We start from the raw sequence: 22,119 nt of genomic DNA, 5'->3' as shown, positions 1-22,119 counted from the left end.
AGCTCGGTCCTCCGCGGGAGAATAAAACGGGCTATCGTTTTCCTCGTTCGATCCAATTAATCGACCCTTCGCGGCCGCACGTCGAATCCACACCGGTGTGGTCGTAGCGCGCGCGCGCGCGCGAGCGCGCTGACTCACTCGGAAAATATGTACCATTCGCACGCGCTACTTCCCTCCGATTATACGGGCATTATGTCGTTGTTGAAGATCACACCGTGTGTCTATATAATACGCATTCGCAATGATCGGCCGGAGGACGTGTAAAAAACCGCTCGTATGAAGGCCGATCCGGGTGTCCGGACGAGGAGGGGGAGGACGACGCCCTTTAACATGCACAAGATGCTCCGCTTCTATCGCGTTACTTCCTCGACGAATTCTTCGAACGCAAAATATTATTCTTCGCTGATAAGAGAGAGAAAAAAGGGAAAAAGGAGCGAAAAACGATTGAAGCATCCGTCGTTTTTTTGCCTTGTATGAAAGGCGAAGGGAAGGGAGGAACGTGGAGAGGAATTACACGGCTGTTTTCGGCTGGAGTTTTTGCCGCTCTCGACGGAACACAGAGTTCAAAGTTCGCCGGGGAAGGAGGGAAACGCGTTAAAACGTTAAAGATCGAAGCTCGGGAAGCCTCCGGGAATGAAATTACAAAAAGGAAAAAGAGCGCAACGACGACCTGAAAAAATTCAATTCGCGAATCGCCCCGAAGGGAGGCTGCGTGCCGTCGCAAAAAATTTCGCGGCAGAAGTGGAACACCCTATCGTTGTGTGCAGCGGCGTACGAGTCGCGATCGCGGCGGACCCGGTTCGATACACACGTTTACAGCCGCGACTTTCGCACGTTGTTGCACGCAATAACAACGCATCGACGTGAACTGTTTCAACGTCTGTTGCAACGTCGTGACGTACGCGCGTAACGTCTCGTCGTCACGCGATGCAACACGAAGAGAACCATTAATACACCGCTCTCTCTTTCTCTCTCTCTCTTCTCTTTGGACGCCGGCAAAACGTCGATGAAATGCCGCGGAATACGTCGTCGATGACAAATCGGCGCGCATCAGCGAGATACGCGGTCGGCGCATAAGAGAGGAGGTCTTCTTCAGTGACCTTCCAACACGCTGCAATAAGAACGAACGAACGAACGCACGCTTTGCGCATCTTGCCCACGGTATACGACGTGTACCCCCGCCGATCGAACGTGCTGGTTTCCGCAGGAAAACGTGCGCTAAATTATTAATGCTACGGCGCGACGCATTGTAACTACTGCTACATTTGCGTTCGCGTTCTTCGACCGGCCCGGTAATAACGGTGCGTCGTATATATCTCTTTCTCTCCCTCTCTCTCGCTCGCTCGCTCGCTCCCGACGTGTACGAAAGTTACGTGTGTGTATTAATAACATATAAGCCGCTTTATTCCACTTACACGCGCGCGCGTATTTCGGGCATATTTAATCGACACGGTGGAACGATAAAGTTAACTCGGCAATAGCGACGTTGCTTCTTTGAGCGACGTCTTGCCCGCAGAGAGAGAGAGAGAGAGAGATTTCTTTGGATTGAGTCGAGTTTTTTGGAAAAAAAAACTAATGAAAGAAATTTGTCTCTCGGAATGAAGTAAACAAACGAGTGTTTGACAAACGGGATTGTTTGGTTTCTCAAACAATAAATATCTTTAGATCAAATAACATGTTTCACTTGTACTTTCATCCAAGTATTACAGTGATTGTGATAGGCAATAAATTATTTCAAAGACGTGACACTATTAGATTAGGTTAGGAAAATATTAGAGAACTTCGTTTGAGTGGAATTAATATTTTATATATAATAAATTTTTTTCTCACTAAAAACTAAATATTGTTTCCTCTAAATGATACTTTTTTCTATTAAACAACAAAGTTTGTTCTGATGAAACAACATTTTCATTCAAACAAATACGTATACACCAAATCCAAAGAAACCTATTCTCTCTGTATGACAACATTAAAATATGGAAATTATAATGATTGTGCGTTTCGCATTTAATCGGGAGAAAGAGAGAGGGAAAGAGAAAGAGAAAGGAGTTTACGGATTTCGCTGTAAAAATATACATGCCCGGGTAATCGAAAACGATTTGCCTTCGTGAGTGGCATAGTTCGCGCGACTTAATTTATCGATATCGTCGGATGCAATCGTAGTCGCTGATCTATTCATCGTCTCGCATTTATCGTGTACGATCAATGATTTAAAGCTTAATGGAACGAATTCGCGTCGTATCCGTGATGTTCTAGACCTAGCGAGCGAAATTTGTTGAACTTGCTGATTAATTTTGCACGTATCCTTTCAGCGGGGTCAAAATTCGGCTGTACTTTATCAACAGGTATATATAGATTCGCAATCTCAAAATGACGATGTGAAATTGTCATTGAAGCTAAATTCATTCAAATCAATCGGCGAACAACGTGATTTCATCGTGTCTTCATTAACGCCCTAATATTCTCGAAACTTAATTCATTTAAATGCATTTTTTAGAGAGAGAAAGAGATAGATAGATAGATAGATAGATAGATAGATAGAGAGGAAGAGGGGGGTGGGGGGGAGAAAGTTTGTAATTCTACGTAGTTTCACTATCAAGGTGTAGCATTAAAACAATTGCCGTTTTAATTAGTTCGACCTCGAGTATTTGGAGCTGAAAGATAACTCGGTAGGTCTAGGACAGCTTAAATGCAAATTCACTGACGCAGAAACCAAAGATACGTGTAGCGATCACTACTAACGGGATCACTCGTCGCGATGATTTTGCGACAATGCTGCGAAAGCATCGCCGCTAAGCAATCAAATCGACGATGCAATTAGACGCGCAACGAAATCGCGAGGATGAACGCCATGAGTTCACACAATTCTCCTTAAAATCAGTAAGTACGCAGATATAATTCGTCATTTTTCTATTCTCTCTCATTTTATCTTCTTTTTTTTTCATCATCACCATCATCTTCGGTCTTGCACATTTATTCTTCGTCGTGCTACTTTACAACAGTTACATTGCTTAACACATCGTGAAACAGTCGGTATCGCGCACTCGCGTTCTTAGCTCCTTAATCGATATGAAAATTTCGGTGCCTCTTTTTGATAACGGGACGCAGCGCGGGGTGCGCGCAAGGAAACGCTCGGGAATCGCGCGAGCGAGCACGATTCGTCTTTCGCGAATGCGAAACTCGCCATGAAGCACACTACAATTGCAACGCATCGGAATGGAATTGTTCGAAATATTGTTTTCGCGCCGGCGTCGCGCGTCATTGCCGGGTGTGTAGTGTATGTGTGTATACATATTCGATAAATACGACACACGCTCATGCCAAAATCTCGCACACATGCATGCGTGAAAGCGAGGAGAGCCTCTATCGATAGTGACGCGTGCTCCTCCGTCGAGACGCACGCGAGACGAGAGTACCGGCGAGTTGTTAATATTAATCGATGCCAATTATTAACGCAATACACAGAGGAAAAAGGATGTAACGATTTAGGCCAAGCGAAAGAGACGCGTTTGCAAGTAGGCTGCGGTGACTCGCTGCTGTGAAAAAAAAGTAACGGCAAGGTTGTTGTTGCTGTTGTTCGTCACGAGTTACATTGGAAGTTATTATCCTAATCGCCATAAAGAACGAGCGAGAATTATTCTCTTCTTCTTTTCTTTTTTTTTCTTTTCTTTTAACAAATATTCCCGATTATCCCTCGTTCGGTTTCGGTTTCAACGATCCGCAATCGTGAAGCCGGCCAAGAACGGAAAGGATCCCCGCCTGTCCATCCCCCCTTCGAAATATCAGAGTGCGAATATTTTCCTTTGCCATTACGGTCTTCCGCGAAATCAATCTTTAAACTAATTAACTAATTAAGATGTGTATACAACCTTGTGCTCTGTGCGCAAATTGCATGTGTCGTCCGTAAAAAGTAATCTTTTTTTTATTCTTTTCCCTTTATATATAAGAAATTCGATTAGTTATATTACAAATGATATACATGTAGAGGACAACAATACTAAGAATTTTATCATATTCTCCCCTGTCCGAGAATATAGCGAGTTTTAAACTTTAAATAGTCAAATTTCGATTAGAATAACACACGCGCGGTACCTAATGTATTCGTACGAATATCATGACTTGTGTATATATACGATGATCCCTCGTGTGACACGCACACACATGTAAATACATATATTTATAAAAAACGGCGGTACGTATACCTCCGCATGTCTTACCGCGTACCTTTTTCTCCTCCTCTCCCTCTCTAACTTTTTTTCCCGGCGTTCAATATACAACTTCCTAAATGCGATTACATTTGGTATGAATTACAAAAAATACACAGAATATATATCATGCGTATAAAAACAGTTGCGTGTGTCACGGAATAGTCTACGTGATAATTCTCGGATAATCTGCGGATCGTAATCAAGCTTCGAAACCGAAAGTCCTCGGATCCTTGAGATGAAAAGACGAGGAAGAGTGAAATTTTTTTCCAAATTTTCATTTTCTGAATTATACGGTAAGATATTCGTGCATCTCGTGTACGTTAGATCCTACGGTAATTGCTATTAACGCATAAATATAAGTTCTATATTTATTTACGGGAGAAAAGAAGAGGCCAATTGTCTTGGAATTAACGTTACTAGATTTCGCTGAGTATCCTTTTTCCATTTAGAATGGAAAATCGCGCGCCTGATCGTTTCATCCATCGACGAAACGTACACATTTCAAGGGTTGAGAAATATCTTAAATATCGCTTTTATCGTTTTCGTTGACGGCAAGTCGCGACATTGTCTCATCGACGATCAACGGTCTCAGACGAGAAAGACCAAGTTTGAGTTCGCGAACCTTTGAAATTTTGATGCGACTCTCGTGCGACATCAGTCTAATCCTGGTATGAAAGATGGATTACTACGATGATGACAGTGATAGTAATCTACTAAGTTAGCGAACAATCGTTAGTTAAGTCCTACATAATACTCCGTGTCATTAGTTCTCTCTCTCTCTACGTCTAACATATATACTCTATAATACTCTGCGCGTAATAGTCTATTATGTAAAGTGTAACATAACGCGATATAACATTACTATCGTAATAAAAAATATTATATAATTGCGCTGGTAAAATCGAGACGGTTCTTCTCTCTTTTCTTGGAAAAGTTCCCGACGGAACAACCGACAGAATGCTGCGACTTGCTGCGAAGGAAATCTGAATTTCTACGTACATGTTGCGTCATATGTGTCGTTGAATGATAAATAAATAAAGGAAAAGATTTTTGCGTTTCGGGCCCTGATTACGATCGAGAGATTATTTCACTAGTTTCACTGATGAGCGTGCCACTATCGTTACTGTTTATTCGTTTCTTTCGTCGTTTATAGCGTAAACTAATTAATGACTATGTATATTTATTCATATTTGGCCTAGTAATAATGTTGATAATACACGTAACTAAACGGGATTATTACGTTACTCTACTCTCTGTCTGTCGTGTTACGATCTAAGCGCATACGCGTTATCCTTCTACAGCGAAAGCCGACAACGAACAAAAGGTTCACGCGCATCGATAACGGAGTATTGTTAGCTGCCTAATATGTCTGGTATACATGGAATTCTATACCTCGGGTGAGTTTGGCGTGGTCGTATTGATATGATCCTGTAAGCAAATTCTGAGATCCCGCTCGTCCAATTCGCTTTCAGTATCGACGCTAAAACTTCGTACGGTTTGCCCTCCCAGACCCGTCCATCGTTGTTTCCAACTCTCTAGCCTCATGACCTGCGACAGACGAATGTCGTGTGAAACGTGCTTACAAGTAGTCTTTAAGAGAGCCTCGTCTATGCCGATGTCTCGCTTCGTAATTCGTGATTGCATCGTCAAGACGGTTTAATTATTTCTCTTCTCTTAAAGCTGTTTCGCAAAATGTTAGATTTAATCGTTCGAATTCAATATCGTGTTTTTTTCTTCTTTTTGAAATTACTAGAAGCGTAAATAAATAAATATTATATAGTTATTTATTATTGTTGATATTATTGTTATAAATGTACAACTGCATTCGGAATTTAACTTCTCCGTTTCCGCGCATTTAAATTCCACACTTCGCCTAGCGTGTGCGTAACGCACGTAAATCGAGACGTACTACAAGCAAAACACACTACACGATGCATTATGTAATACGTCAACATGATCTTAGATCAATGTTATTGTTTGCTCGTGAGATGCTTGATTGCCACACCACTTACTATTTCTACCCTGCACGACCTATCAAAGCAATTACCGGGATTACCGGGCGATCGATCTGGGAATTGTTTAGCGATAGTGTCGACGTATTTTTTGTACGTGTATATATACAAAGTGTGCCTCGTGAAACTCGTAGCAAAAAGATTTCCAGCTCGAAAAACTCGACGGAAGAATGGCGAAAATATTGTCGGAAAAAAAAATATTTATCGTTTGCTTTACGGAATTTTTCAATGGTGTTAGAAATATTGCAAAACTTCCGTAAAACAAAACAATCGAGGCCGAATATATCGAGGCGGGATATATTTTCCGACTGTTTTCTACGTTTGTTCGCAGATTAGATAAATTTTCGTAACTTGAGCACAATGAAAGTTTGTTTTTAAACAACTTTCGGCACACACGAGAGGACCTTCGACGCTCTACTGGACGTTTCACATATATACAGCGAGTGTACAGGTGATATTACAGACAGCACACAATCATTGTCACCGCATGAAATCATGCAAATGAATGATGACGACAGACTAAAAAATGAGAACTCAAACACTAATTCTGCACTAAATTCGATGAACTCTTACGGATATTTTCGCGTACACTTTTACGCCTCTTTCACGTCTACGCGCTTTTTCCTCCCTCGAACTAAAAGCAAAGGCCGTGGAATGTTTATTAGAACGAAACAATAAACTTAATCTGAAGGAAGCATGCAGCTAGAGATAGGAAGAGAATACGCCATGCCATATCACCACGCGTATAATACAAAAAGTGAGTCACATTTCAATGCGGACTCATCCGATCAGCATCCGATGGTGTTACCCGTGACAGCTCAAGTGACAAGTGTCGCTGATACTTACAAAAATCACACGTCAAAACAAACGAAATATCTCCGGTACCCTTCGCAAAACAGACGACTTCGTCGTTCGATCGAGTCCAATTAGAAATTAAATCGATCGTGCCAATTTACATTTCGTATCGCGATCTTGTTTCTCTGTCTCACGTGATCACAGAGTGAAGAAGAAGAATGAGCAAGAAACTCAATGAAATCTCGGCTTTCTCTAGAAAAAAAAAAAAAAGAACAAATCGGATTACGTAGTGAGATACGTCGAAAAGTCCAGCTATAATGACAGATCTTTCCATAAATAAAATAAAATTAAAAAAAAGAGAGAAAAGGAAACATCATGCCACGCACACGATACGGTAGAAAATGATGCTTACACATTGGGTATTAAAGACTTACTCGAGCCAGCGCCAAGGCTCAGTCTCCGGGCTGGTGATTGGCGTGGGGAACTGAGGAGACAGAGATAACACAGCAATAGAGGGTTAGTTTTACAAACAACGATTAGTCCCTTCTGGTTAGCATTAGTTATCGCCTGGTACCTTTACACAATAAGAATTACTTATTGCATCTCGACTGTTTTTCTCGCCTAACACAAGCATGTCTCGGCTGAAGAATCGCGCGCGCACGCGCGTGGTGTGTGCATCTAGCTGATAAGAAATCGATCCTTTTCTTCTACCGTTTTCAGATATAATTTAGCAAGGAAGCATCTGATTACGATCTCATGCCTGATCGCACATATTATCAGCGAGGATGCGTTTGGCAACAACTTAATATACTTCTTAAATTTGTTGCTTGAAAGCAATGTTCCTAAGCAAGACTAAATTAAGATTTTTGTCGTAACAATTTTCAGATTTCAATGTCGCAACTTTTGATACAAACGCGCTAAGCCATTGGTAATCCGCCGGAAGCGTATACTTTCGATCAAGCTTGTTTACACGTTCGGCAAAACATCTTTGCCGGGTGAGGTGTGTTGTAACTTTTTGAAAGTAACGATCTCTCCATGCTGTGCTAACTCCCGTTTTCTAATACGACACTGTGTTAACGTACACATTCCACGAAATTAATTAAACTAGTTTTACACACATTTTCAACTCTATGTTTGGATGAATGAAACATCGATAAAAATGTGTTAAAAAATAATGACATTACAGACTGCATCCGAACCATTACAGCAGAATCGAGACTTTCGATTATTGCGTTCCTCAGAGAGCGGTGCAGATATGACAAGCTGCGATGTATCAAGCGCGAGAAAATACAAGTAATCTGATTGTTAATTATGTAAGAACTTATCTTCGATAGCTGGTTAATTCGCGCGACATTGCGAATTCTTAATGTGTATAGGTACTTATACAACAACTATTATTATAATATGTAAAGACGCAAAGCCACATTCCCCTAATTGTTGAAGCACCATTAGTGACATTTAATAAGTATCAAAGAAGAACGTTCCATGTATAATTCTTTCTAATTGTCAATATCTATTGCTGACTAATGCGTGATATATACAGTAGATCTCCTTCAAGTGAAATGTAACCGCTATATCCGCCCTTTCAAAATCATGTTATACATAATACAGCTATTTTTGCTGTCTGATACAATCGGTATTCATTGACGAGGAAAATTTTATTTATAGTAATTAGAGCGGTAAGTTCGTTTTCGCAAGTCACCAGAAGCGACGACGATTATGAAGCGTGTTGGTTAGCGTTACATTGCAGTAAGAGGTGCAGATTGTGCATAATTATTTTGTAAGTGTACAACACGGAGACAGAAAGGCGAATTATCTTGATGTGTACCGACTTTGCAAAGTGAGATAAACTTTTCACGCAGTACGCAAATTTGAATTAAATGAATTTATGTTTCGTAAAAGGGTGCAGTATGTGAGAGCACATTAAAAATCGGTACGTCCACCAGTTGTATGTATAATACAATCGTTGGGAATATACAGTATAATTAGTTATACAGTATAAGTATAATCTTAAATTATATATATATATATATATTACATTAAAACAATGTAAAAATAGATGATACTTGGCTTGAGATTAATATAGCATCAAAGTGAAGTATTTTATTTTAATGCTCGAGAATTTCATAAAATACAGTGTTACACATATTTTGCATAGTTGAAAAAGAGGAACACATATAACGGTGCTTTGAAAAAGAAAAAAAAGTGAGAAGTTTTTTATAAAATGGGGTTCCATATAGAGAATATCTGGGAAGTCTTAATTACGGTTGAAAACCGCAATTGCGATCACATAATTGTGGAACTGTAACAAATATGCGAATCGTTGTCTCAAATGATTGTATCGTCAGCACGATGGCGCTTTTTGTTTAATTTACTTATACAAGGGACATTTCCAATCAAGTGTAGGCAAAAACATCTGAGACAAAAATTCATATTACGAAGTTACATTAAATATGCTGTTTGCAAAATGATAAAATGTGATAGATAATGTATGATTCGTATGATTGTCATGATTATATATAAATTGAAATTGCAATCGCCCAACATATATATTACATGGCAAGGTATGAATCTTTACTCATGTTATGAAACCTAAGTTCACCCCTTACTGCAATATTCCGAGATACTGCACGTTCCTTAATACAACGAATTGCCGAATTCCACGTACCTCAGCCTTTAGCTCGGCAACTTTATCCTGCAGCTCCCTCACTTTCTCACTGTCGTCTAAATTATTCCGAAGTTCGCCCTCCGCGTGCATCTCTTCGTTCTGGAAATACGTTAGACGTGAAATGCTTCAGCCCGACAATGTTCATCGAGCCATGCATCGAGATCGTGCAAACCGACCTTCAGTTCGAGAAGAGATATCTTCTGCGTGAGCTCCGCGACCTGCTGCGCGTGTTCCGCGTCGCGTATCCTGGCCATCATAGCCTCGTCCTTCATCTTCGATTCCAGATCGGAATATTTGTACTGTTGTTCTTTCAATTTGACGACCAGGTCCTTCTCTCGTGCCAACGCGGCCTCCAACTCCTCCTTAAGTACTTTCCCGACCTCGTCTTGCCTACGAAGCTGATTGGTCGCTACCTGTACCTGAGTCTCCAGCTCCATAACTTTAAGCCGTAGCTCCTTGACCTCGGCCAGTGCCTCCATCTCCCGCATCCTGGAGGACATTATGTCCTCTTCAAGTTTCTGTACATCATAGCTCCGATTCTCCCAGAAGATCAGCTTCTTTGGCGTCGAGTCAGCGGCCGCCGTTAAGTGTGCAGACCGGTGGTCTTGTAGATGCCTCTGCCAAGCCGCGCTTAGGTCCAAGACTCTCTGCCGCAGATCCTGCGTGATCGTCAGACAATGTTAACATCTCGTAATTAACAGGTGCAATAAGTGCAGCTACCCTATCGTGGAATATCGTGTAAAATTATCGCTCTCACCTTTAATGACAAGTTAGCTTCCGCTTCTCTAAGCTTGACCGCGATGAGCTCCTCTTGCAGGTGAGCGACGGAATTATCCGGCGTGGACTCGCGCAAAGTCTTCTTGTCTTGCTCCAATTCCTGTATTCTTCCCCGGAGCTCCTTGATTAGGGCATCGTTTTCCGCATCGTGCAATCGGACCCTCACCAGTTCGTCTTGCAGCAGCTGTATCATATCTTCCTGCAGTGCCAGTGCTTCCTGCCTCGTCAGTATCTCGTCGAGCGACGACTCTCTGGACACGGCGTTCTGCTCGAGAACGAGCGACAGCGACCTGACCTCCTCGCGAGCCTGCTCGAGCCGATGGCTCGTCTCGAGGTGCTTGTGCCGCAGCGCCGCCAATTCCCTCTGCACCACAAAAGCGGTCTCCTCCTCCTCCGCCCGCGACACTTGACCTTTAACTAGCCTGTCGGCGAGTTCCGAGGATTCCGCCTCGAGCAGCTCGGTTCGTTGCCTGAGCAATTTGTTCTCCGCTCTGAGCCTGCGAATCTCCACCATTTGCTCCTGCTCTTTCATCTTCAGGATCGTGTAGTCCTTCTCCAGCTTCTTCATTCTCTTCGGGTGAATTTTCATTCCGTACGCGAGATTCATGAGGCCGTCCGGATCTTTCTCGGCTCTGCCGGGCAATTGTTTCTGGAAAAACTGCGGGAAAAGTCGGAGTTTACTTCCCTACGTTTGACGAAACGGTAGTGAGCATCTTCGCGAGATTCCTACTACTGGCAGTGCTCGACAATGTAACACAATTCAATAGCTTCTCGAATAGCATCGGAAACAGAACTTACGATTTAACTCAAGTCTTACCTTCAGCATGCCCTCCATGTCTAAACTGAGCAAATCTTCCTTGCCTAAATGCAGCATCGCCAACGCGACTTTAAAAATAATTTCCATACCCTCCGACAGAAAGACGTCGAAAATGCGACACGCCACCGGGAGCCTTAACGCAGTGGTGAACAGTGTGAGAAACCAAGAGGATGCGTACATCGAGGTATGGAAACCGTGGACCGTGAAGTGAGCGTGAAGTTCGGGATGCGTGTCGGCGACCAAGTGCTCGAGCTGGTACATGCACACCCCTAATTCAGCCATGCTTGGTTTGTACATGTCCCGCAAGCGATACTCTTGCATAAGCGCCACGAGCACGGCGAAAGCTTCCTCCTCCGGCATTTGCTGCAACACAAGACACTGGGGTAAGTGACCGATGATAATTTTTTACTTACTTACGTCGGCTCTGTAAGTTACAAACCAAGAAAAAATAGAACGGGCTTTTGAGAAAGTAATGTTTATTTGAATATTTATTTAAATATAAGCCTTTCTCGCGTCCTACGTGAAATTTGTCGAGAAAGTGCTGTGTTTACCTGCAGTAAAAGTAATCCTACTATAAATCCCGAGCCTTGGCAGTATCCTACTTCGCGATCGTGTAGGCTGTACGCTTTCATGACGTTAAACAAACTCTCCTGGCCGAGGCCATCCTTTTCTTTGAAGAAGTCGTGTTCAGGGTACGTCCTAGCGATATCTCTTCGAATTATCCTCTCGCAGGCTGACGTCGCCTTGATGTACTCGGCAAATTGTTTCTTAACGGGAGAGTCATGGGCGCCGCTTAATAATTGCCAAACAATGCCCCTGAAATATTGATGTTTATTCAAAATAAACGTGTGTTAATATGTGACGACCGATATAAAATATGCAATATTATAAATATTGCTTACGTCTACGTCGAGTTTCGCATCTAAACAACGTTTATATCGGATGGTCCTGAAAATTTCTGCGATTTCTGTGGAAACGGCTAAGTTGCGACGGTTCATTTTGGGGAAATATGCTGAATTTCGGCAGAATTATATTCCATCAGTTGTGCTGTTCAGAACCGCGGGAACTCTTCAGGACGACCCAATAGATCGGAAATAAAATTTATAGTGAGCCACTACCTGAAATGATGAGGTATGCCTTGACGAACCAATTCCTTGACGGAATCTTTGCGCTTCTTCCAGTGGTACTCCCAATCGGCCACTATGTGACCCCAGAGGGTCCACGTGTTCTCCTCGACATCGGCCGGATTGGGGCGTCCAGGCGCAGCATCGCCATTTCCTCCGCTGCCCCCCGACGCCACAGACACCTGTGATGTATCGGAACCCTTTCTACTGTGGTTACTCTGGAGAGAGTTCAGTGATTTTGCATCGGACTCGATCAACCTGGAAATTCACGAAATGGTGAGTCACGATTCCTTCCTGCGTTTCGTCCCCCGCTCATCCAAATTAGGAACGAAAAAAAAAAGATAGATAATTCGCTTAATTGCGAGTTTCTTGCTTGTATATTCGTATTGTTTTACAATAAATTATTGAAACACTGGTAATATCTTTATTTTGATTCTTTTTAGTAAATTTATCCTCTTCCTCTACTCTAACAACTTTGTTAAAAACTAGCTAAGATAAAGTGAGGTGCTAATTTATTTCGGTGCGCAATAAACATAAATATATAGAAAAACGTTGAAATAGTTGCTCGCTACGAGAAATTTTCGAATAATTGGTCCGCTGTATTGAATCGACCATTTTGAATTTAAAACTCTGACTTCAGATTCATCATCAGCGACCCCAACAATACTCAAGATAGCACAAATTTCAGAAAATTTCATCGAGAAACAAAATGTACAGCTCAAAGGGTTGAAGAGCTGGTCTCGAGGGTGAAAGTTTGTCTGCGAGGGCGTTAACCACTGGGTCATTGGATCGCTCACCTGTTTGCTTCCTCCAGCTTAGCTAATAGAGCCAGCTCGTCCGTAGGTATTTCCTGCGAGGGCGTCAGTCGCTGCTCGCAAAGGGTGTCTAACGGCGGACTCGGGAGTATCTTGCCGGTCTGTGTGACGTTACGGGTAGACTGATGGATATTGGAGGTGCATAAACACAACACGCTCATCACCTGCGGTCCATAACGCGACAGACCCAATTGGCCGTTTACCGATGCGTTTATGCCGTCCTGAGCGACGCTCTGGCCTCTGAAAGGAAGCGAAACGGATCGCGGATGAAGCGGACTGGGAGCAATTAACGCGATACGATTCGACGGACGACGGCTCGGCGTGACGTGATCTGTTTCTAACACACTCACCGCCTTCATCCGTCCGCCTTTATTCGCCTTCAGTCGTGCATCCGAACTGTCTTTCTCGATAACTCAATTTACATTTTTCAGTCGCGACATGCGAAACGAGGAAATGCGGAAACGAGTAAACGAGCAAAACCGACATATTTATTCACCAATCTATCTATCTATCTATCTATCTATCTACCTATCTATCTATCTATTTATTTATCTATGTATCTAGCAGTCGTCGCACTCGCTTTACCTTTTCGCGGTTTTATTTCTCCTCCAACGAAACGTCGCCGCAGGGGCCAGCAAGCCAAGAAGAACCATCGCGGCGTTTCGTTCGATTTCACCGTAGCGATTTTAGCGATTCGTTCGCGAGAGGCGTTTTCTCGCGCCTTCTCCGGTTCACCACTGTGTGTCCTTACCTTCACATTATCTCGGTCTCACGATTGCTTTACACGCAGAAGTTGTCGAGAAGCGCCTATAGCATCATTTATATTTAGACACATCGACTGTACATCATCGGTATGATTCGCGCCGATGAATTGCAAACCTTTACATGCCAAAAGTGGGCGACAAAACCCGGATGATTCGGACGCGCATACTCCGCGTATTACTTCAAGCGAATCGCTGAATTAACAAGGTTTCGGGGGAAGGGTCTGTCACGTAAATGTGAACTTCAAGCCGTCGATTACGTACTTCTTTAAGCGGTTTTACGCGCAGAGATTCTCGAGATAACAATAACTTGCGGGCCGCACCGAGAAAAAGGTTTCTTTAGTATTTTGATTTATTTGACTAAAATTTGTTTCATAGAAACAACATCTTAGTTCCCTGTTCCCTTACTGTGGATTGAAGCAAGATTGTGTCGAAACCTAAATGGAAGGAATAAAGAGCAAGGAGTTCAGCATAAGGAATTAGGAACAAGGAATTAAGGCTGCGTTCCGATATATTCACTGCCAGTGATAATCTAGACCTGTGTTCTGGACTCTCTTTCGATAAAAGTGCTTTGATATAGCCAAAGCTCAGCCAATCTCCAGGTGCCATCACCAGGTGCTCTCTAAACCACTTTTAAAATCACTCTTATCAGCAAAAGAGAATTCAGAATACGAGCCATACACACACAGTAGTAGTAACATAAACTATAGATCTGTGATCCTGGCAGTGAATATCGGGACGCAGCCTTACCTCCTCGTCCCCAATTCCTCAATATTAAAATCTTTGTTCCTTACTCCCTTCATTGTATCTGAGCCCTAGAAAAAAAAAACTCCGCAGGATGCGAGAGAACTCCGAATGGGGAGCGGACTGCCGTATAAAATCACTTTAGATAACATCTTTTTCAATAATAAGCGAGACGACCGCCGGCTTTTTCTATTTTTCCACGCTCCTATCCGCCGGCGGATGGAGACAATCGTCGGGCCGATTTATATCTGAAAAATGTTACACATTATATAACGAAAGAGATAACGTGCGTATATCTCGCTTGTGTGTTTCTGCAGATAACAGTACTCTCCCGTGGAGAACGCCCGATGCAAGTGCCGCGGCGCTCAGTGAGGCAACGCGCACCGTGAGCGGCCCCGCACGCCGACAGGAGAGGAGGCGACCGAGAAGGAAGCAATTAGTGCGTGTGAACGAATTAGCGGGCGAAAGAGCAGGTGAATCCCCGAGCCAGTTATTATGACGAGCTCCATGCCTTGCGCCATGCCGCGCGGCTGCAGCGAAACGGAAGAAGCGAGGCGGAGTACACACAGTGGGGATATACACCGTTTGTCAAGGCGCGTCGTCTCGCGCCGGCCGACCCGAGAAAGTTAACGACTTCTAATTCGACGTCTTTGTACTTCTCCTTCCACCTCCCCGGTTCGGCTGCCCGAAAATATCTCTGGAACAATATCGTGTACGTGCGGCATTCTCGGGGCACACGTTACGTATTACTTCTGTATTACTTATCCATATTGACACGGGCGAGCTTGAGATTGAGCATTACGAATGAGCACACTGAGATTACGTGAAAAATCGTGTCACAAAGAAGTTCGGAGTTCTCTCTCTCTCTCTCTATATATCTCTTTCTTTCTTTCTCTTTCTCGCGCGCGCAGCAACGCTCCCGATCGGCCTCCGGAGCGGGCGACTGTCGTTTCGAAAGCGCGCCCGTAACATGACACTCGTTCATTACTCGATATATCCGATGCACACGATACTCGACGAGCGAGCGTGAGCGACACAACGAGTGTCAGAAAGTCCGGCGTTACGTTTTCGGGCCTCTCTGCGTTACTTCGCCGCACAATACGCGAAACGTCAGCCGCTCGGTCTCGCCCTTTGATTCATAAATCGCTCGGATTCGATTGACGCGCGGTCTCGGCGGAGAAAAACAGACTTTTGACAGAGCGTTTTGACTTGTACGGCCGTAGGAAGCGTGTTGTTCGCTCGGATGTCCGCGGCCTCTCTTTCGCCTTATCGAGGCGCACACACATACACGCACGTACACACGCACGCACGTCCGCACCGTTCGACGGTGAATTCTTATTAAACGGTTAACTCGGCCCCGATCCCGAGCTGGCGAAGCGATCGTTTCCACTCGTTTCCCGATTACCCGACACGGCTAGGATCCGGCTAGGCACGTACTGGAAAGTACGAAATGGTTTGAGGGTCGATGCAGCCCGCGCAGGCCAGGACGCTCCACATGCGCAGCGACGTCCGTTTCGCGACAAATAAATAAAAGAACACCGCGGATCGAGTGAGAGAGAGAGAGAGAGAGAGTACTGGGCGTTCTCGTTATTCCTAAATCTTCTCGAATGCCTGACAATGTTGTCCCATGTGTGGGCGTGTGAAATTTCTATTCATCTGTAATAAATGTGAATGAAAGAGAAAGAGGGAGAAAGAAAACGTCGCTCTTTGCGCCCTTGCAAAAGCACCCCTCGGTCTATCGTCGAATTGCAAGTTGCATTCGTTGTTTTCACATTTAATTTGCGAATTTTTTGGATAAAAATTAATCTTCAAGAAGTCCATTTTTCAAAGCTTACATATGTATTTTTTTATGCGCTTTATTTTATTTTCCTTTGTCAGGTTCTTCATTAATTTAACTTTCAATGGAGAGTAATTTTGTCTGTCCAATATTCCAGACACTTTTCTTTAGCAATTTCCGCTCTGTGTGATTAGAATGCCAAAAGCTGAACACTTATGAACGACTTACTAATCTTTCTTCAAATCTAATAATCGCTTTCGACTTCTTCCCTACGGAGAAATATATCTCGATTAATATCACCTCCGATAAAAGAGGCTCGACGAGTGATCGAGGGACTTTCACATTTCCGACATTGATTCTCTTTCGATATGATAAAACGGCCGATCGAGTCTTTATTAAAAACACTTTATCGGGGATTAGTCGAGAAATCGAGAAATGAGTCACCGCAGTCACCCTGACGCATGAAGTAACGGATGAAATGAGACTGTTTTGCAATAATAGCGATTGCCACCTTCTATTTTTTTTCTACTGAAAATATATTCTGAAGTGTGCTCATGCGTGTATGCGTGCATTCGTCATCGTTTGCTCGTCGCTGCAACGGTCGTCTGCTGGTCGTGTGACTAGATTACATCATGACGTAACAATTTCGGTGCTTCCTGTGCAGAACGGTCCGCCTCGTCGCAGAATACTTTCAAGATTCTCCATGTAGAGTCGATTTCCTCTTGGATAAAATAGTAACAGGAGGGAGTCACGTTCTCACGTTGAGCTCGTGAGCAACTTTTTAATAAAGTGCTCGTTCCCGCCCTCGTGAATTTCCCCGTTCGTGAAAACGTTAATGCTAATAGCTCGGGGCTCAACGTTTATAATTCTTAGCGATAATTAAAATTGCACGCAAACGCATCAATTATTACATTGTACCTCCCCTTCCCCCCCCCNCCCCCCCCTCGTTTCCATTCAGTTCGTGAAGCTTGTGCTCTGGATCGAGATTTCGGCCAAATTATCATAGGCGTGTTTTCTCTCGCCCGAATGTACACGGTTGCTGATCACTTTGCGGGAAATTGCCAATTATGTAATGCCGTTCCTGGAATTTCACATAGCGCTTACGTGGCGACGGACGTTTATATGTGGCAATATCGTCGCGCGCGACGACGAAAGGACTGTAAAGCTCGGGTGCTTTTACCGGAGAGTGGTTTGAACGGGGAAAAAAAAGGAAAGACAAGAGAGAGAGAGAGAGAAAGAAAAGCAACGCGCGCTACATCGATAACGCGTAATGACCGTCCGCCAAAATACGCGGTGAAAATTGGAGTCGTGTAACTCCGTCGAGCGAAGAATTAAGCGCGCAGGTAGGCAACAGGTGACATGCTTCTATTTTTACACATAAGAACGATAATAACGTGGCTTATATTTGGTCGATATTTTAATTGCGTGTGTCTGAAATTGAACTGAAAGTTGCTGCAGCCAAGATAAAGCCATCGAACGAATGTTATCGGGATCGTCTCTCGTAATTGGATTTGCAAGGACGACACATTCTCCAAGAGACACATATATTCGCGTTTCTCTCTCACGGCGAATAAACGTATGTCGCGAGCTGATTGCTCGCGATCGAACGTCGCGACGACCGGAGTCTCTTTAGCGGACTCGATTCGCGTTCAAACACCGACAGCGCACCGACGGTAATTTCCAAGAGAAAATTACATTTCAACGGCATTTAAACGGAGTCGGATGATTCAATTGTGTGTACGGGACACACCTAGATGCGTTACGAGAGCGCCTCGTTTCCGTGGGATCGGCGTTATTTTCGCGCTGAACGCCGACTTTCAGAGAAGGTCGCGATATTTTCACCGAATTGTGTCGTTTTCCATTCGAATGGAAATCCCGCGGAAATTCGAGAGAATAATCATGTATCTTTGAACCCCCCTCCTTCTTCCACTGAAGTACAATGCGATAAATATATTTCACGTGAAAACACGCTTTCGCGAATAATTATACCTGCGCGCTGGTAGAATCACAATTATAATCAACTCTTCGGTGGCACGCTCATTTTTTGCTACTTAGTTGGCGGTTGGCTGGGTCTGTGAGACCCCCGTAAAACTTTTCTTTCCCTCGATACGGTCTTACTTGAATATCCATGCAGAAAAGAAGATTTCTTTAGGATTTAGTAATTTTATTTCGTTTTTTTTTTTTGGAGTGTGCCATTGATGAAATTTCGGATGAGAATTCGGATTTGCAATGAAACTTATTAAATCTGAAGGAATCTTCTTCTCGGCGTAGAAATAAGAAATTTCGTACGCCTTGAGAGAAGAACTCCACGTATTATATGTGCAATAATTCAATGTTTGACACCTACAGGATATCTTAATCTTTTCGCTTAATTTGACTTATGAGTGCCAAAATGGGAGAGCATCAGATATGAATATCATCTCCGTTCCATCGGCGAAGTCGCGTGGTTACCTTCAACGATGAACATTCGCGCGAATTATACGTGTACGAGTGCGCAGTGTACAGTTTAAACACGAGTTTTTTTTTTCTCTTTGTCCTCCTTTATTTTCCGCGTTATCGGCATCGCTATCAGTAAGACATGTAAATATAGACAAGCGGCGAGCGGGTTTGCCTGCTCTAGTTATGGTTCGCGGTGCGCCCCACTCGTGACTACGTGACTCCGAATCGAACGTGACCGTGAGGGTTAAACGATCATATCGATATCGACTGCTTTTATGTGAAATTGCCACACGACGGCGAGAGAATACGCGCATATACACTCCTCGCTGGAATACATCTCTGGAAAGTTTCCAACGGTGCATCGAGAACGTCTTCATCTTCGACCTGCGCGTCTAACGAAAGAAGACGATACGGATTATTAACGCGCGCGGGTAAATCCGACAAAACAGAGAGATACGAAAGTTCTGGTTACGAAGTTCCGCTTATGACTAGGCACTGTTAACGCGGTGGGTGGATTCAGATTTCGCGAGGTATGATGGGGGGAATTTGGGTTGCATTCGGTTCATCGTGAAAGGCGGCGTAAAAAGACACAAGTCGATGCAAGTCTAGTTATATCGTCATTCGTCCTTATTTCGCATTTGGTAAAAAAAAGGATAATGGATGGCATAATTAGACTTGTGTCGGCTCGTGTCTCTTGTTGGAAGGCAAGAGACCGATATAGATTAGTTGCCGAAAATGACTGTAATTTCAGTAGGGTTCCTCTCAGTGCAAGAGAACAGAGAAGGCACAAGATCCGAACTATTGACCCGTAATTCGCGGCGGTATTTAGCGCCAAAGGTTGCCGTCTGCTTCCGAGTTTCGCTGATGTCACCCGAGCGAAACGATAAGCGGTCCTAAAATTGTCCCGAAGCAGCCCGATTGTCCGACCACGATATCGACGGTCGACGGACGCGAGTAGGGCTGATTTCATTTCGAAGCGCGATTTAATTCTCCGCTAATTCAACGGAGAATTTCAATTGCGCCTCCCGCCTATCGTCCTGCCCCCTCCCTCTCCTCCCTCCCCACTTATACGCGATTTACTCGTCGCGGAACGGACAAATTGCGACAGGCGGTGCGTGGAAATTAAATAGCGAGCCGGTCGATCGATCCTTCCGTTCCGTAAATCGCGCGTCGCGGCCACGTTAATCACCGGCGAGTCCTGCATAATCACAGAACAGCAGATATTTAATTTCGAGCTCACAATTAGCGGAACGCATTCGACCCTGAAATCGGAAATCGCTCGGGCGAACGCCGCGATTGAATTTTCTCGCGAAAAATCAAATCGGGCCGAGATTTATCGGTAGTATTTGCGATTTTTGAGGAATATTTCGCCGATATCGGAGGAACATACATTCCCGTCTCGCTAGGATTAGTTTGGCGCTAAGCACGCAGAGTCCTTTCGTCACACCGAAATGTAATTCCATGTAATTAAGAAGTTAACGATGTGTGGAAGAGAGATGGGCGTACGCTCTTCTGTGAATGTCGAGTGTTTCTCTGTGTGTATATGCGTGCATGCGTGTGTATATCGTGTGTGTGCGCGCGCCGCGAGAAATACTCAAGCCACGATCTTTTACAACTCCGGGCGATTTTGACGCGGCCTACCGACTTTCACGTACTTCGATACCGTTTCACTTTACAGTTTCACAATAGTACTACCGCGAAATGGTAGAAAATTAGTGCTACCACATTACGCTCATTCGCTCTTCTCATGCAGCAACGTGTTAATTTTATTGTCACGGATAACGTGAACTCTTTTTTTAAAGTCGCGACACGCACGTAATGCATGAAACGCTACTCTCCGCTCACCTAGATTCACTTGTTTACCTGTCTTCTAATGAAATGAGCCTCTGACAATGTAATTGTAATTGAAGTTACGCGGCAGTTTTTCATTAAGAAAAAGAGGGAGCCTACTTACTTTATATTTGAAAATATCGACAATTTTGCAGGACAAAATTTCGCTTCGATTGTGATTTGTGCGATTCTAATAATTTCTTTCTCTTGATACTCCGACTCGTTCTCTAGCTACTTAGTTTTCCGAATATAGCTTGTAAATAGATTCGTTGGTTTTGTTTTTATTCCATCAAAATTAATCTTGCAACAAATCTATCATTTCCGCCAATTTTCCGCCAAAGTCCGTGTGGAAAAATTAATTTCCCCTTTTCACACATATGCACTTATTTGCCGTGAAATCAAATATTTATTAAAAACCACACTTCTCTCGTTTTTGCGAGGAAATAANTTTTTTTAAAAAAAAAAAAAAAAAAAAAATACCGTTCTCTCTCATCTCTCCGGTAAGTGTGGCTGAATAAATTGCCTCCGATTTCCACTCACACACGTACACATACTATATACACGTACAAGTGATGAATTTTACCGTGTTGCGAAAAATTAATCTCAAAGCAACTGCCCCCTCCCCGCCCGCGTTCTGCCCACTTCGCTCACCCACCTTTATCGCTCTCTCTCGGCACTTCAATTAATACGGACGTCAGGCTCACGCATACCGATAGGAAGTTGAAGATGCTTACGTGAAAGTGCCGCTGCTCCGTCAAAGGTGATCGGACGGACGAACGAGCGAGCGGCGAGGAGAATGTTAAAAACGATAACACACGACGCATGTGTGCGAGACACGCACAGCCGGAAAGGCAGACGATACGCGGCCGTTATCGGTATTAACAAACAAACAAGCTGTCAGGTGGAAACGGCCGTTTTCGTGGCCATCTGGTAACCACCGCCGTGTCGAATGCCTGTGTCGGCTCGCTTACCTCGAGAACTCGCGTTGCTTCCGTGTGGACGGTCGCGCGTCCTCGGTCTCGGCCCCCGAAATATACACCTTCCTTGCCGACGCGTGTGTATGTGTGTATGTGTTTGTGCAGGACGCAACGCTTCGGACTAACGAGCGCCTACGCGGCTGTCACCACTCAAAACTGTCGTTAGGAGCACAGCTAACCGCATACAATGTTACCAACGAACGAGCGTCCTCGTTACTGACGCGTCGCGCGAGACTCGACGACAAGGGACGGCCGCCATCTTCGATCGATATTCGATTCTTCCTCTCGCGAGAGATCGACTGTCTCCTCGATGTCTTCGCGAATTCGATCGAGCTCTACTATCGATAGTTCTTCAATTTGTGCTTATGGATCCGT

The 22,119-nt window shown here is 43.9% G+C and overlaps 1 protein-coding gene across 10 annotated transcripts; it reads right to left on the bottom strand.

Moving 5' to 3' along the window:
• Positions 1-1,906: 1,906 nt before the first annotated feature.
• Positions 1,907-21,993, bottom strand: LOC106746176 (ecotropic viral integration site 5 ortholog). Of its 10 annotated transcripts, XM_014622438.1 has the most exons (13): positions 21,739-21,993; positions 15,304-15,418; positions 13,802-14,023; positions 13,199-13,456; positions 12,396-12,659; positions 11,829-12,093; positions 11,278-11,640; positions 10,441-11,118; positions 9,860-10,342; positions 9,684-9,782; positions 7,450-7,499; positions 7,067-7,267; positions 5,669-5,756 (listed from the first exon to the last, which is right to left on the bottom strand). In XM_014622438.1, the coding sequence occupies exons 3-12, from the start codon at positions 13,867-13,869 to the stop codon at positions 7,147-7,149; spliced, it is 2,649 nt and encodes an 882-aa protein (XP_014477924.1). In that variant the 5' UTR covers positions 13,870-14,023; positions 15,304-15,418; positions 21,739-21,993; the 3' UTR covers positions 5,669-5,756; positions 7,067-7,146. The 10 variants fall into 10 exon arrangements, with proteins under 10 accessions (XP_014477920.1, XP_014477924.1, XP_014477921.1 ...); XM_014622435.1 differs by lacking the exons at positions 15,304-15,418; positions 21,739-21,993 and adding an exon at positions 15,911-17,361; XM_014622437.1 differs by lacking the exons at positions 15,304-15,418; positions 21,739-21,993 and adding an exon at positions 14,728-15,025.
• Between the last annotated feature and the right edge of the window lie 126 nt (positions 21,994-22,119).

This window comes from Dinoponera quadriceps, unplaced genomic scaffold (assembly GCF_001313825.1).
Source record: "Dinoponera quadriceps isolate SergipeBrazil2010 unplaced genomic scaffold, ASM131382v1 scaffold566, whole genome shotgun sequence".
NCBI classification, from domain to species: domain Eukaryota; kingdom Metazoa; phylum Arthropoda; class Insecta; order Hymenoptera; family Formicidae; genus Dinoponera; species Dinoponera quadriceps.
The sequence above is the reverse complement of the archived record's forward strand: the minus strand, read 5'-3'. Positions and strand labels throughout refer to the sequence as shown.

Bases quoted from the DNA above. Each gene is read 5' to 3' on its own strand.
- LOC106746176 (XM_014622443.1), bottom strand. From the start codon at position 13,575: ATGAAGGCGGTGAGTGTGTTAGAAACAGATCACGTCACGCCGAGCCGT. The intron at 11,641-11,828 runs GTAAACACAGCA...CTTGTGTTGCAG, and splicing joins TAGGATTACTTTTACTGCAG to CAAATGCCGGAGGAGGAAGC. The intron at 11,119-11,277 runs GTAAGACTTGAG...CTTTTCCCGCAG, and splicing joins ACATGGAGGGCATGCTGAAG to TTTTTCCAGAAACAATTGCC.